This window comes from Arvicanthis niloticus, unplaced genomic scaffold, assembly GCF_011762505.2.
Source record: "Arvicanthis niloticus isolate mArvNil1 unplaced genomic scaffold, mArvNil1.pat.X pat_scaffold_815_arrow_ctg1, whole genome shotgun sequence".
Taxonomy (NCBI): Eukaryota; Metazoa; Chordata; class Mammalia; order Rodentia; family Muridae; genus Arvicanthis; species Arvicanthis niloticus.
In genome coordinates this window covers 15941-32565 of record NW_023046406.1, presented here as the reverse complement: position 1 = coordinate 32565, position 16625 = coordinate 15941, and the positions used below count along the sequence as shown (strand labels likewise).

Sequence of the window (16625 nt, the reverse complement as noted above, 5' to 3'; positions counted from 1 at the left end):
CAGAAATCATAAGTGAGCAGGAAACAGTAAGGAGACCAAAATGCAGGAGGAACCACTGAATGTAGACTGTGAATATCTGATGTTTCATGTGAGACCCAGGACTCTGTAATCCATCCTGTGGGGACTAAATAAAACTTAGTAACTTCTGCAGACTAGGTTGAGAGAGTTTGAGAAATCTTTTTCTTGAAGCCTCACATCTCTCACCCCAACCCTCAGCCTGAGAGAACTCTTTCAAACATCCCTGTTCATCCAGTCAGCTCCTGAATACAAGCTACAGGAAAGAACTCTAGCAACAATGACAGAAACAGGACTGATGGATGAGCTATCTGTCAGGCTCTGTCAGTATGAACCAAGGTCTAGGCTCAGTTAGGAGACATGTTGCAATGCAGGGTTGAGGAAGAGAAAAGACACAAGACCTCTACCCCCACCTTTTTTCTTAAATAATTTTTGTTAGATATTTTATTACATTTCAGACGTTATCCCCATTCCTCATCTTCCCCACCCAGAAACTCCCTATCCCATCCCCCTCCTCCTCCTTCAATGAGGATGTACCACCACTGACCCCCCCATACACCTACATGCCCTTGAATTCCCCCCTACACTGGGTCATCTAGCCTTCATGGGACCAAGGACCTCCTCTCCCACCTACATCTGAATAGGCCATCCTCCCCTACATATGCAGCTGGAGTCATGGGTCCAAAGCAAACTAGCTACAGGCCCTGACTTCATCACTCACTTTTCTGTGCTACTGCAAAGGAGGAAGCCACATAGAACCCCTCTAGTACAATGGCATGTAGGTGTGTAATGTGTGTTCACCCCATCTATCTTAATGAAATTCAGCTGGTAGTTGACCGGGGCGGGAGGGGGGGGGTGCTTGCCAATCATCCAGTTTTTGAGAGAGCTCAACTCCACAGAAAGTCTTGTAAATGATCACAGAACAACTGGATAAGAATTAGGAGAGTGCCTTGACAAGGTGGAGGATGGTTATCTGGGCTTGACATTGTTTATGGTTAGACATGAGGGCAACCTGCTCCTAAGCATCCTCCATGCATTTTACCTGTTGGATATGCTTGGAAAATTTGTCATAGATCTTCATGCTGGCCTCCACACATAGCCTCCTTGTTTCCTTAGAACACACTTCCAGTGTAATCTGCTCCTTAAGCAGCTGCCTGTTTGCATTCCAGAGCATTTTTACTTCACTCTTCATATGAAGAGATTCTGTCAGGAGGTGACAGTTCTTGATGCTGAACCACAAAGAAGAAATGGTGATTATTCCCAGGCACCATCCATCTTCCTCCCACTTCTCCAAGTACCATCCCTTCTCATGATGGGCCCTGATCCCCAGACAGCCCCAGACTACAGACCAGAGTAGCCATGGGACCTCACATATAGGAAAGTCAAATCCAGAAGAAAGCAACATTCCAAAAGACTCAAGGTACTTCTGAAAACCCTGACACCAACAGGGACTCATGTATCTCCCAGAAGAGGACATGGGACCCATGATTGCATATATGTCTTTGGAATTAGAGAACCACCTCTAGGTAGAGACAGGTCAAAGCTTCTCTAGGAGAAGAAAGAAGACCCAACAGGTACACATCATTCTATGTGTCTCATGCAAACCAGATCTGTAAATGTGTTTTCAGTGCCCCAGAGACTCAAGGTTGATCGATGTCTCCATCAAGGTGCACACCTTTTCTATTTAGAGGATACTGACTTGGGAAGGACAATGATTGGAGGGGCTCACAGACTCATAACACTTGATCAAAATGATTTCATAAGATCACAATCCTAGAGCCTTTCTTTGAGGGAGGAAGCTTCCTGTTGAGAGGCAAACAGTATAGAACCAGAGTCTTCACTTTGTTTTAAAGAAAATGATGGGCAGACACATTCTGTGCCTAGTGCTGGGGAAACAACAGTGTTAGTCACTCACCTGTAAAGTTGATTATTTTTAGTCAACTCCTGGCACTTATACAAGGCCTCACTGATCTGCTGCGGAATGTTTTTGAGATCGCGAGTCACCTGGTCATGTTGCATCTCCAGCATGATCGTCTCAAAGTTGAACCTGTGGAAGGGTGTGGCCCAAGGAGCAAATAATCCCTGAACTAAGGATTCAAGGATTACATCAATTCAAGTTGAATCGTGAACTACCTCAGCCCATATATGCCACAACCTAATGCCTTTGTACTGGGTCCTCTTGGTGCTTATTAAACTTGTTACAATTGATCTGGGCACAGTAGAGCTAGGGAACTAAAAAATGGGAGCTGACCTGCTTTGGCTCCATGAGTGGTCTTGAAGGAATAGATTAGGTCTCCAAGAACTTTCCAGGAGCCTGTGCCACAGTCCTGAGTCCAAATCACAGGTCCCAAGTCCTGTGATGACACTTTTTCACCTTGTAGACAAGGTTTTCTCACTCCTTGGTTCTATCACTACATAAATTCCACACTTCAGTATTTACAGGGAAAAGGTTTTCCTGCCTATATCCGGATTTTCTAATGCCCATCAGAGGTGCACACAGAGATCATGTGCTGTGATGCTACAAGTGATCCTCCATGGCCCCATCACTATCATTACCTAAAAAGTCAGTCAGGTAAAGTCTCCAGCCCCATCACATTACACAGACTCCCTGGATCTTAAGTGGAATACACACACACAGACATACATAAACACACACACACACACACACACACACATACACACATACACTATCACAATGTCAAGTACATACAGTGATGTGACATTATCTCAGTGTAAACTGAACAGAATATGAAAAAAGCAGTGATGACTTGCCAGAAATCCACTCACACTGAGAGGCAGCATATAGAACCAGGTCCTCGCAGTTGTTAACAGGACTAAATGGGCCCAAAGCAGCTCCAGAAAATTACAAAAATGATTCACCATAAACACACAGCAGCTAGCATCTCCCACAAAGCAATACCTGTCCAGGCATCTTAAAATGCATGATAAGAGCTCACACACTAATACTGCTATTTCCTGAATGATTCATGCCACAGGCTATAGTTTTCTTTTGGAGGAATCAAAAGAGCTTGTGACCCCATCTCACTCCTGTCTGAACTTCAAGTTCTGTGTTGAATATCCAATAGCAAAATGCATTTGGACATGAGGACAGCCTGGAGTTGTAGCCTCCTGTGATATGTGGAAATCTAGGGTCAACAGAGAGGGCCCAAGATAGTCAACTGAGAACTGGGCATAATGATTACCTGTTGTTCAAATCCTTGACATTATAATGTGCCAGGATTCCCCGGAGTTCGTCTCTCTCATTACTCATTCTTTCGAGGTCCCTTTTGAGCTTCTCCAACCTCTTCATTCTCTGCTCCTGCTCACTGATGGTGTAGGCTTGGGAGGACTCTTTCCCAACAGACCCTTCAGGTAGAGAAACACAAGGAAACTTGTAGGGAAAATATGACAGGAAAAGGAGAAACTATACTTACTCCCACAGAGAAGCCTGAGGAAGAGGGAATTCTAGAGACACAGTGAATTCCTGAAAGAGCAGGAAAGCTATCTTCAAGCTGGAATCCTCACCTTTGTCCCTGCTCCCAACCACCATCACTAAACATATGGCTCAGTCCCTACTGCAGTCCCACTAACCCTGAAGTGCTTAAGCTTTCCCAGTCAAGAAGAAATTGAGGGTATTGTCAGTTTATATCTGAAGATGTAGTCTGTATTGCTTAGCACAAAAAAGATTGACCATAAACACCAGCACCAAACATCTCCCACAAGCCAACACCTATCCTTGTTTCTTAAATGCATGATGAGATACCACACACTACTACACTTATCCGAGACTGTATTCAGCCCACATCATGTGTGTTCCAGACCAAAGTCTCTGAGACCTTGATACTTGACAAGGGGATTATCCCTCTCTGTTCTTGGCATCACATATTCATGTAACCTACAGGAATCTATTGAGGATGAAATGCTTCAGCACTCTATCCTGAGAGCAAGGCTTTGTTATTCTCACAGAACTCTCTCCTGGCATCCTTTGCCACTCAGCAGGAAATTCAGATCTCTCAGCAAAGCAACTGAAGGCTTGTCAATTCCTGGATCTCTGAGAAAGTAATCATCAGAAATTCTGGACTCTGGGTCTGCCATTGAGAAATGTTGAGGCTCCAGATGCTAAGCCCTTCTCCTGTAAGGACCTATTCAAGGCCCCTCCTCGAGGAAGCTTCCCCATGCACTGCCCAGGACTCACTGTGTCTTCCCCAGGGCCATCTCCTTCTTGCTGCTTTACAGAATGCCTTCTGCCTAAGTCTGGTCTCTGGTTGTATTGTACTGTCCCTATGAAACAGCCTGAGCAGCATGGACAACATGACTGCTTGTGAACCCAGAGGCTCTGAAGGAATACCCCACAGGCAGTTGGTGTCTCCACAACACTGGTGACATCACAGAAGATTCTCGGGTTCTCCTGGATACAAGAGATTGTCCAGGGAAGTGACTACTGATGATGTCACTGGAAACTGCCATGGCCTACCTGCTGACCAGCTTGCCCCACATTGACCAGTTTCTGAGGTGCCCTTTCCTGGAGTCTCTCTTTTGACTCAGGGGATACACCTTGGCAACTTTCCCTTCAAAGCTAGAGATTTCTCTCTGCTTCGTTACAAGGCAAGCACTTTGGACGGGAGAGTTTGTTAGGGCCTTGGCATGGGCAGCTCATCTTTGTTAGTACCTAAAGGTCTAGGGTTCTTGCTTGAGGGAGATTCTTCTCCATGATAAATCTACCCTTAGGCACCATTCATGTACCACAGTCCAGTTCCCCAGGGTGTCCTGTTTCCCAAATGCAACAATGGTTCTCCTGCACCTTTAATTTTATGCAAGTTGGATTATATCTAATTATTGTGCACATGCCTTGAGAGGAGACATTGTTTCAATATATTCAGACATGTGTTTCCACAATCCCATTTTTGCAATGTAAACTCCCTTGCTCATGGCAATATAGGAAGGAGTTCAGGTCCAAGGGAATATCCAATTGTAAAGTTTATGTCTCTTCTTCAGAAGATAAAACCCCACTTTCTCCCTTTCTCCATTACAACCAGACATAGTAGGCATCTTGAGCAAAGGTCAACAGGGACATTGGATTGCTGCTCTGTAGTTCCATTAGCCATCACTTCTCCAATATCTACCTTTCTGAGTTCCAGTGAGAACTCAAGAGTTCACTGAGATCCAGTGAAACCTCCATTTAAATGTGTCCAGTAGTTCAGGAAGGACTGTGTTTGGCACTGTCATCTGTGGCTTCTGCCTTCTGAATCTATGGTACAATGTGACCTAACCTCTCAGGTGTAAGAGTGAAAAAATCATGTAAGTCCTTTCCAAATTGTTTGTGTTGTCCTGGGCTACTTCCTTCAGCCAGGTAGTATCACTATGACAATGATCAAAGGTGGCAATTCTGCAGAGAAACAGCAGGGGATTTATTAGGTAAAATGAAAAGGATTTGGAATAATAGTCAATCCTAGTATAGAAATTAATTTCATTATGTGCTTGTGGTTTTATGAGAACAGCAGGAATAGCAGGGTGATTTAAATCAATGAAAGTATGAATTTCATTGTATAGTCTTACTCTTTGCATATATATATATATATATATATAATTTAATTTTGCAAAGATAAGTTTATTAAGACCAAAAATAAAACAATGAAACAGGGAAAAACATCCAGGACAGAAATAAACATGAAGTCTCCTGCTGGGTGTGGCTGCTCCTCTCTAACCTCAGCCTTGGCTCCATACTGAATTCCAGACCAGCACTTGCTAAACTCAAGCCAATTAAACAAAAGCCATCAGTTTCAAACAAAATGACAACCATTTTCTTGGGTTAATTACCATTACAAGGTTAATTACCATTACTTAGTGTGGTTCCAATATATCACTTAAAGCAATTCACTGGCCAAATGCACAACCTGAACCAACATCAAAAAGCACTATACTTTTAATATTAATAGTTAGTGGCAAAGTTTTCCAAATATGAGGGGTCTTTTTATTTTTTATTATTTATTTATTTATTTATTGTTTTTTTTTTTTCAGAGAAAGGGGTTCTCTGTGTAGCCCTGGCTGTCCTGGAATTCACTCTGTAGACCAGGCTGGCCTCGAACTCAGAAATCAGCCTGCCTCTGCCTCCCAGTGCTGAGATTAAAGGCATGGGCTACACCGCCCAGGGAGGGGTCTTTTTATAACCATTTTAACTACTTTGTTTTTCTCAAGCACACTCCATACTGGTACCCAGGTTACTGACTTCACATACAACCCCTACCAACAGTAAAAGTTAAAAGCAACATCAGGTTAAAGCATACCTTTACAATACTTGTAAATCACAGGTGGACGTAATTTTCCCCCATCCTCCTTTGCTTTGATAAATATATAAGGTTTGTTACAAAAATAATGCAAAAATGTTGAAACCAATCTACTATAACTCAGAAATCTGATCAACTCTTACCCAGTATCCAAAGTCAAGATAAAAAAGGCAGGCCTTAACTTACTCCTGGTTCTGACCATATCATTTCTATAATTCTCATGCTCCAAAATACACTAACTGCCAGTCAGCGTCTCCATTAGTTCATAGTCCAGCACTGACTCTCTTGGGGAGGCAAAACCTGTCACTTCAATGTCAATCTCACTGAGGACAGCAGCCACCTCCTGAGCCAGCCTGCAGCATGCACAACTTAACCTTTAGTACAGTCCTAGCTTTTCAGAACAGGTCCAGAGGGGAGATACTTCCTCCTCTTCCCAGCTTGGCGCGGCACTCCTGTCTTCTTGCCCCCTGACTCAGGCGGCCTGGAATGCTTCTTGCCTCCAAGGCCTCCTTTCCTTTTCTCTCCCTGACCCAGCAGGCAGGCTGCCTTTCTCTTGCAGGAAGGTCCTGGCAGGCCCTCTTTTCTCTTGCCTTTCTGGCTCATCTTCCTCCTCTTGGCAGGCTCCTCTTGGACTTCGTCCCTCATCTGTTTGTTGGTGGCCCTTGTCACGTCCAGCTGAGGTTTATTACTGTTCATGATTCGAAGTAGCTCCCCAAAGGGGGGGCTGAAACTTCCTCTTCTTGCCAGAGGGTCGGGGTGTTTTCTCCTTGGGGAGGCACTCCTGGAAGCTTCCCACTGAAGCTCCTCCTTACTCTGGTGTCCCTTATGGTGCAGCCCAGCTGAGCTGGGCATCTGCATCTTGTGCTCGCGGGCCAGGTTCCACAGAAGGTTCATCTCTTTCTTGGCCACGCATTCTTTCTTGGCCTGAATCCTCTTGGTGAACTGGTCTTCCATGGGGTTGGCACTCGCAGGAACCTTGATGAGCCATTCCTTAGTGTCATCCTGTGCGTGCTTGTAGCCCCAAGGTACCGCCACTGGCCACTCACCTCGTCCCACAGGAGGTTAGTCTTCTTTTGGGGATGGATGGGATGCCCTTAAAGCCAGTGGGCAGGGGCAAGGGCAGCAGCTTTTTGCTGGGCAGGCATATGGCAGGCTCCAGCAAGCTCACTACCACTGCCTCCTCCATGCACTCCATGGTCTGCAGCTGCCAGTAGCTGGTTGATGAGAAGCTGCATGTTGTCCCGTGCCAGGGCCTGCAGCTCAGCCTCCAGCGAGGGCCTGGCCTGGCGCAGCACTGTCGGGGGATTGTGGTCCTAAGCCAGCAAGTTGCCCAGGTCGAATTCCAGCTCTAGCTCCTTGTGCACCTTGATGAGCTGCAGCTTCTCCACCTCCTCTTCCTCTGCCTTGGCCAGCAGCTCCTCCACTCTCTTGCCATCTATGGCTCTTGATGCACACCTGTGTTCCCTCACTTTGGGGCAACAGCAGAATGTGTCCCTACTACAGCAACACTCTGTTTTATATTTCTAAAAGAGATGAATTAATGATCAGAAAGTTTAGAAAAAGCTATTTAACTATCTAGTGAACTCCTGCAGACACAATCTGCTTTCCAACAAATTATACTTCTCTGTCCACTGTGTTTTGTGCCAGTCAGCAATTCAAAAAAAAAAAAAAAAAAAAAAAAAAAACTGTGTTGAACAATTTGTTGTTTCCACAGGGAATAACGAGAAATAAAAATTTTAAAGACTCAAATGAAGACCACAGATTGTTTCCTATCATGTTCTTTTTGAACTGCTTGCTTATTTAAGTCTTCTCATAGCTCCAAGTGTGCTGGAGGAGAAGCTTCCACTGCTGTCAGATGTTCAGGCTCTCCTCCTCATTGCACACAGAATCATCCCCACAGTACCCACAGTTGCCAGTGTCTAAGGATGAGTTCTCTTGTCACCTGACATAAATCATTCTTCTATCCAATATCTTTCTAATCACACCACCCAGAAAGAAAATGGCTCTGTAATTCCTGCATTTTAAAACAGCCTGAGTGAACCAGCAAGAAGAGTTTTCTGGCTCAACATTACATTACAGCAAGTAAGAGAGCTAAATGGAAAAATGAAAATAATTTTGTTTTATGGCATATATGCTTGTGACTTTTAGAATTGCACATTGAATATTTTCAAACGGTAACTGTTTGGCACCAAAAATTCCTGCCACCTTTTAAATGATGTAGCAAGAAACATTGCTATTGATCTAAAGTGAGACAACTGATTCTTTACACAAAACAGTTTATTTGGTTGAAGCAGTGAGTCACTGATTACATGTTGACTCTCTAGTAATCTACCTATAAAAATGCTTACAAAACTACTATTATACAGGCCATCGTGACTTTTGCTTTTAAACTCAGAAGGACAGGTGTTAGAAAGGACCCAAAGGCTCTAGGGATGTTCTGGTCCAGTTGATTCATAGAAATGCAGGACCCAGGGTTTTCAGGGATCCATGGAGGTTATACAGCTAAGCACTGATAATTGGTCAAGTCACTTCAAATGTACTATACAGCTTCAGCTACAGGCACCTGAGCACAGAGATCAGCAGATTAGAAAGGAGTGCCCTTCCCAACACTAGGAGATTCAGAATACACTTGAAGTATATAGATTTTATTTATTACCTTTTATAGGCATTATTTTACCAAGTAACTGTCATCTTCCAGGTTCTGCTGAGGCTTCATTTTCCACAGTTGTTCTGGGTTTGTAATATCTTTACTGACCCCCATGAATGCTATAAAATAGTGTGGCCTCAGCCACCTAAAGAAAGAAAATGGAAGTCTGTTCTATTTATGATACTATTGTTTTGTTGTTGGTTTGTATTTGAGACAGGGCTTCTCTTCTCTGTGTATCCCTGGCTGTCCTGGACCTTGCTCTGTAGACCAGGCTGGCTTCAGCCTCAGAGATATGTCTGTGTCTCTCTCTCAAGTGCTGGGACTAAAGGCATACACCACCATTGTCCAAAGACAATACTTTTGTTTGATGGAAGAATGTAAAGTATTTATTCAGTTGAGAACTAAAATAGAAAAACACAATTAAAATTCAAATAGTAAATAAGTTACACATTTAACTAGCCTTCAACCAGTTCACTAATGTAAATTATTCGTTCAATGAGTGACAGGTTACTTATATGAAACATATAGGATTGCCTGTTTCTCTTTTCTACAGGAAGATTTTACTCCAAGTTCTCAATTAGACAAAAGCCTGCTCCCCTTAAAGATAAATGGAATTAGGAATGCATTTTTGAGTTTTGGCATTGATTCTATCATCAAGGCTCGAGGCAGTTGATGGAGAACTTCAGGAAGATAATGTTTCCTAGGCTTCCACGTTAATGATGGAATCTGTAACAAAAATGATCTGCTTTGTATGCTGAAACATTCCTGAAGGTAGGAAAGAGAAAAGATACACTCATGAAGCTGAATCCCAATAGTTACTTCAAGGCACAAAAGGCTGCACTGCTAGAGTGTCCTTTGGACAAGCCCTGTTGGTAAAAGTGGCTGCTCATCTATTTCTGATGGGTATTAAGTTGTTTTCAGTCACCGACAAGCCCGCTTTCTCAGTCAACCCTGTGAAGAGGAGCTTGTTAAAATTTTTCCCAAACCAAGAAAATTATTCCTTAAGAGCTTCATGGAGCCTGATCCAGTCTTGGCTTTGCACATCTTATGCATGACAAACAGGAGGTCATAGTCTCCATCATTTTTAATGAGCTATAATTCACTGCTAGAAGGTTATACCTCCAATCTGTACCTTGGCCAGTGAAAGAAAAACAAGTTAGGTACACAACAGGTAGGCTGTTGGAAAATATTCCAAATACGTTGGGATTTTGGACCACCTGTGAGGCCTTATTGAGTGGAAAGTTATTTTCAGGAATAGATTATAATACTTAGAATGTTTCCAAGTTCTAAAAGTCAGCTTTTTCCATGACAGCAGTATTGTGTATTTTCTTACTAAGGTGCTCTGGGAATTCCAGAGTTCCCTATCTTGGAACATTCTGGAGGAGACTATAGGTTGAGCATCCCTCACGTGAAAACTCACAGTGTTGAAATGCTCCAAAGTGCAAAACTGGAGTCTCTTCATGGAAACACAAGTGGACCTCACATGAGGGTTTGCACAGAAATTTCAGGCATAGTAAATATATTCTAATTGTACATTTCTATAGTAGCTTCTCAGTATATAATCCTTGCTGACTTGGAACTTGCTATGGATAGCAGAACTCCAACTCTGAGATCCACTTGTCTCTGCCTCCCAAGTGCTGGGATTAAAAGAGTGTACCACCACATCTGACAGTAAGTCATAATATGTATATTAAATTATCTTCAGGCTAAGCATATTTATATAAAGTGTAAGCAAAGCTTGTATGAGCTTCCTGTTTAAACTTTTATCTTATCTGCAAGGTCTCTTATTTTGATTATATAAATTGTTACATTTGTATGTTACATATGTGGATTTTAAAAAGCCCTACCACACAAATTATTTGTGGTTCTAAGTGCTGATTTGGAATGTAAAGTACACAAATCTGTTTTGATTGTCTCATGTAACAGCCATCCTCTGGTTATAGAAACAAGCAACTGACACAGGCCTGGCCATCAAGAGTTAATTCCTGTGATCACACTGAGTTGCTTAGGGATGGCAGCCAAATCGAGTTGGTAAGTTACAGTCCTCTTCTGATATCATCTCCAGTGGAAGAGAGTAAAGTGATACCCTTAACATGTTTGCTAAGTTAGAACACTACCCATGTAAGACAAAAGATGTCTTCATGTGAACACAAGAAAGCAAACACAGAAAAGCCAAACAAGAAATAAAGAAGGGCAGTGAGAAATCCTGCTGACAATAGTTTAAGCACTGGAAGCCAGGTGACTTCTCACTCAGTTACATAGTTAATACCTTCCTCTTTTTTGTTTGACTGATTGCTTGTGTTTAGTTGTGTATTGACCATTGCCATTGAAAGACTTCTGGGTAAAATCTATGCCATTCAACAAGTTCTTAGAAGGCTGATTATTACATAGGCATTAAAGAGGAGAAAGAGAATGAGAGTTCAAGCCTGCCTGTGAGATGCTTACGGTCTGTCTTCGGGTTATATTACTCCATGCCATTTGCTGACTTTAACCAATACTATAAAGTGAGTGGTTTGGCATGAGGTACCTAGGAATAGAGAAACATGCATTGTACTAAAGCATAAGAAACAGTTTACTCTAAGTTTAGAGTGTATTTTAAGTCTGGTGGTTCAAGTTGGCAGACAGTGATGCATAAATATATAGGTGTTCACTGTTAATTTCTTAACCAAACTGAACAATGATGGGAGACACAGCAAATACAAAGTCAAATGATATGTCTGTCCTCAAAAACCTTTTGGTGCAGGACAGGCAAACAGTCCAGCAAGAACTGTGTGGTAATGCCATGCATCTTAAAGGACGACACTTTATAGACAGGTGGTGACCTGCAGCAAGTTGTTGGTGCTTTTGTCAGACAGCCACTGCCTAGAGATTGTGGGTGGAAGGCTAGAGTGGCCCAGAAGAGATGCCCAGCCATATGTCTGCATGGTACCATGCTGAGGGACATCACTAAGGAAAAGAACCCATATCAGTAAGGGTGATTGTTGACTGTGTGCCCACAACTGAGAAACCAAAGTACCAGTTAAATGAAACATGCCTTCTTTCACCAGACATTAGCTAAACCTATAATTGAACTTCTACAGGAGAGAAGGTTTCATCAGTCTGCACAGCAAACCCAGCAGGAGACATCATAGTGCAGAGATGTCAAGAATTCCCAGAGTTGAACCAACACGCACCAGCCTCCTTCCAAGTTAAACAGTGAATTCTATTTTGCTGGATTAGGATGGCTGGCTTGCTGTTGCTACTAAATGTTGACACAGCCCCACAGACTCATGTGTATGGCCAGGAGTTTAGATTCCAAGAAACCCAATGACTGGAATACATAGTAGTTTGCAGCACATGTCTCATGAGTGTTTCAAATGTATTTTTGCTTTGTCACAATTAAGTATTGGAAGATGGGAAGCTGTTCACAGAAGTTCTGTTTCTTAAAGCGTTACTTCCCCATGTGCTTAATGTTAATATTAAATACATTACCTTGATTTAATATTGAGATGTGGATGGGATGCATGCCCCACCCCAAGAGAACAGCATAACCAAATTTGAAGTGGACTTAAATTCCACCAATACAAATGCCTGATTGTTGCTTTTACCAGAGTGCCTTCTTTAAAAGAATTGACTATTTTGGAGAAACCCTGAATCCTACCCAGATCCCGAAAGAGTAGGACCTGGTGTTCCAAGGACTTAAATGAAAGAAAATCCACAATTTAGGAAACCAGCCCAAATGGCACAATGAGGTACCAGTCATTCATCCATCTAGGCAAACTTTTGGAAACTGCCAAGTTGGCAAACTTTAGTGGTGGAACCCAGTTTGACTGCAAAGTTGACCAGCACCCTATGCTCTAGCACCAGGACCAAGAGACCTGCTCCCTGAGGGGCTTGCCTAGAGCCTGGAGGAGTTGAAGGGGCGATCAGACCTGGGCTGCCTGGAGTACCACTGCCTGATTGCCTACTCCTGAGACCTGCCTCACTCCTCCTCGGCCCGGAGCAGATTCCCAAGGCCTGTGGATGAGAGGAGCAAGTTGCCTGCAAAGGAGACCCGGGACTCACCCCCTTGACCATGGGATCTGATTTCGAGGTGCTCGCTGGCCATACTACCAGTGATGTCAGCTTCCACTGACAAAGGATCTGGTTTTTTTTTTCCTCTAAAATACACCAGATTTGTGTCTTTGCTCTTTGTATAAGGGCTTTTAAATTTTTGAAATGATGAACACCCCTGAAGAGGGCCAGATGCAAAATTTCTAATCCTGCCCTTTCCTCCCTAGACCAACTGTCTCAAAGTCCTGAGGACCTCTTATTAGTTTGCACCAAAACTGTATTTCTTGGTATTAGAGAATACTGCTATAATGAGGGAGAAGGTAATATTGTGGCTTACAGCAATGCCTGAATATTAGAATGACCATTAGAGTTTTGTTGAAGACAGCTATGCCTCTGTCACATTCTTGGAGTTTTGAGTCAATGAATGTAGAATATAGGGGTGAGCCTTTAGTATAAAGACACCTGCAGAGGTCAGCATGCATAACCAGGGTTGGCAATAAGTGGAGATCAAGGGCAAGACACTTTGTCTTTTGCTAGCTGGCATAAAAGAGATCTAACTGGAGATGACCCCATGGCAGGTTTTATTCTAGACTACCTTCCTTTGATATTGATACAAAATAAGAGGAAACCTTCAACAAATCTCAGTAGGACTTCCAACTTTAAGGAGATGACAGGACAATTGCTGTGCAGCATTGGAGAAAATCATGATGACACTGAGCAGCAGATGTGGCTGCTGGGAAAGAAAATAGCATGGCAAGCAGATCAGGAATGCTTTGTACAGCCTTGGGGTTCAGCTAGGACCAAAGCCTGTCACTAATCACTGAATGCCTTACACATTTCTAACTTCTAGTTGTACTTACAGATCAATATACTCTCAAGAATAAAAGGTCATGGTGGGTATGTGATGCCCTAATCTTTTTGAGATAAAGTATTTTTGTAAAATTGTGTGGGTGTGTGTTTGTGTTTGTGTTAGCCTCAGATTTAAGGGAAGCTAGGAGGGGCCTGGTAGCACAGTCACTACCCAGAGTAAAGGCAGTAGGTAGAGCAAAGATACAGGCAACATCTACCATCCCTCTCCCTGCTAGCCTTGAACTGAAATATTTACCATCACAGACTTGTATCCTCTGCTGCAGGTTCCATCCCCCTGGGCTTGTCTGAAGCTTAATCTAAACACTCTTTTGATTGTACTTCAACATGATTTATTTACCACCTCCACCTTTAGGAGAGTTTTCAATTCTGCAATTCATCTAATAAAGCCTAATCTGCATTGTCATGCAGGATGAGACAGGAGAGATCTGCTCCAACCCTGACAAAAAGAGATCCTGAGGCATGATCAGGAACCCACTCTAATGCCCTACATGCAGGCCTCAGAGTTTAAACACTGAGCATGCCTACCCCAAGTATGTGACCCTAGAGGTCTCAAGAGTCTTCTGTCTTTGGATGGGTGAGATCCAGTGCAGCTGAAACACCACATAAGGAAAGACAAAAGTCCAGGCAGGTGCTGGATAGATGGCTTATGTATTTGAGACTTTGTTTCTTAGAAGATCTAAAGAGTGACATTAAGAATCCTCCATCTTGGGTGCTGGAGAGATAGCTCAGCAGATAATAGCACTGACTGTTCTTCCAGAGGACCCAGGTTCAATTCCCAGCATCAACATGTCAACTTACAACCATCTATAACTACATGATCTGGCACTTTCACAGACATACATGCAGGCAAAACACCAATGCACATAAGATAAAAATTAAAAAAAAATCCTCCATCACTTCTGCTCCAGGTATAATCCATTGACCTCTTCTGGCCTCGGGAGAATTCATGCATCTAGTGTACAGACATACAGCAGGAAAAACACCCATACACATAAATGAAATAATGCAAAAACAGAAACAACGCCCTAACCAAATTAAAAAAATATCATCAAATACATTGTCCAGGCCAAGAGAACATAATTCATCATCAGTCGAACAACACCACCACCAAAACAAAACAAACAACAAACAAACAAACAAAAATCCTAACATCTGCCAAATGATCTTGGAATTCATGATCTCTGCTTTGCAGTTATAGTGATGCTACCATTCAAGGAAATAAAAGGCATACAGCTCTGTGGTTACTAATTTCTTTGATATTCCCTTAGTGAATTTTATTTCTTGGGATGTATTATAGAAACACTCTTGTGTTTCTCCTCTGTTTGTTCATCATGAGCATCCATGGAGTAGTGCATTTAACATAGTTGAATTTATGACCACAAAGATACAGCATGGATATGTTTTTCATCATGAAGTTGGGTCCACAGATTTTGAAACACTATCCACACCAAAAGCACAATTCTCTGTGTAGCTGTGACTGTTTGGGAACGAATAATGAAGACTAAGCCACATTACACTTGAAGAGGTCCATTCCTACCTGGTACTTCTAGTGTTACAAGACTATGAACCACACATGAATACAGAAGGTTCTTATGAGATAAAAATTGGAGATTATGTTTTTATTCATAAGAATACATTACTTTTATTCAATACAAGCTTAAAGTAGGAGAGTCAAAGTATGTAGTACATAGCCTTAACAAAACAGCAAATTAATTATAGTAACAAAAACAAATAAATGACAAAACTTCAAATGAAAAGAAAGAAAATCATATGCTCAAGGAAATCAAAAGTAACCAAAACCAAAACACAGTTCTTAAGCTAAGCAGCATTCTCTTGCTGTAGATTTTGCAACAGAGACCTACAGTCTGTTGATGGCCTTAGAAATATAGTGCAAAGGCTGTGACTAATGGTAATAATGTCTTCAAGATGAATGTAGCTATGCCCCAATTGGGGTGGGATGCTGTTGGACAAGTCCTTGCAAGGCAAAGCAGGAGTCATGTTTCAGACAATACCTCAAAGTCTTTAAACTTTGCTTGACTTATCTCCATGAAATGATTCAGGATGACCCATGAGGACAAGCAAAATTTGCATTCTCAGGCCCCTCCGGATGACCAGCAGATCTTAATGACCCTCAGCACTTCTCTGAAGCCTTCCAAACATGCACTCTTGCTGAACCAGAGGCTAAACAAAATAAAGACCTTTATGATATATAGTTACCCAAAGAAAGGAAGAAAATTCAGCCCAAGATTTCCATGGTTATAGGGATGAGTTGCAATGGTGGTTCACTTGCTTTGCACAATCAGTGCTCCTGGTGAAGAACTGTGTCTGCGGGATACCTTGACCTATTCTGTGCCCTGTTTGAGTTTCTGTTGGAGTATTTCAGACATAGGGGAGCAAGACATAAAGGCCTGGTGAGGACCTGTCATGTCAGCTATCCAGCAAACACCAGGCTTATTCCGCAGGACAATCCAGTAGGACCTTTGAGCTAAGGTCTTTCCTTGTATCCCCAAAGAAGCAGTGCCACAGAGCATCTGGGCCTAAAACTTTTTCTCAGATTTAATAAACAGCTTACAAGTTAATTGTGAACTACACACTGTGCTGGAGCTAAAATAAAACACCACATTTCTCCAATAGTCCATATATATTATATTGAAAAATAACTGCATAACAATGTCTGAATAGAGCACTGTACAGAGGTCTTCTAGAGAGCCTAGCAACCATTCAAGTGAAGGCTGTTATTATATCTAGAGTGCAGGAACCTGCCTGGGTTCCTCTTG

General features: G+C 42.5%; 1 protein-coding gene and 1 pseudogene across 1 annotated transcript; both read right to left on the bottom strand.

The window, feature by feature from the left end:
* Window positions 1-1057: 1057 nt before the first annotated feature.
* LOC143433896 (disks large homolog 5-like) lies at window positions 1058-6558 on the bottom strand (the record flags this gene model as incomplete). Its single annotated transcript, XM_076706477.1, has 5 exons — window positions 6540-6558; window positions 4211-4351; window positions 3219-3381; window positions 1931-2062; window positions 1058-1244 (listed from the first exon to the last, which is right to left on the bottom strand). Coding segments are annotated over exons 1-5 (642 nt in total), but the record flags the coding sequence as incomplete, so codon positions are not given.
* A 128-nt stretch (window positions 6559-6686) lies between these two features.
* LOC117702471 (ribosome biogenesis regulatory protein homolog) lies at window positions 6687-7822 on the bottom strand (annotated as a pseudogene).
* Between the last annotated feature and the right edge of the window lie 8803 nt (window positions 7823-16625).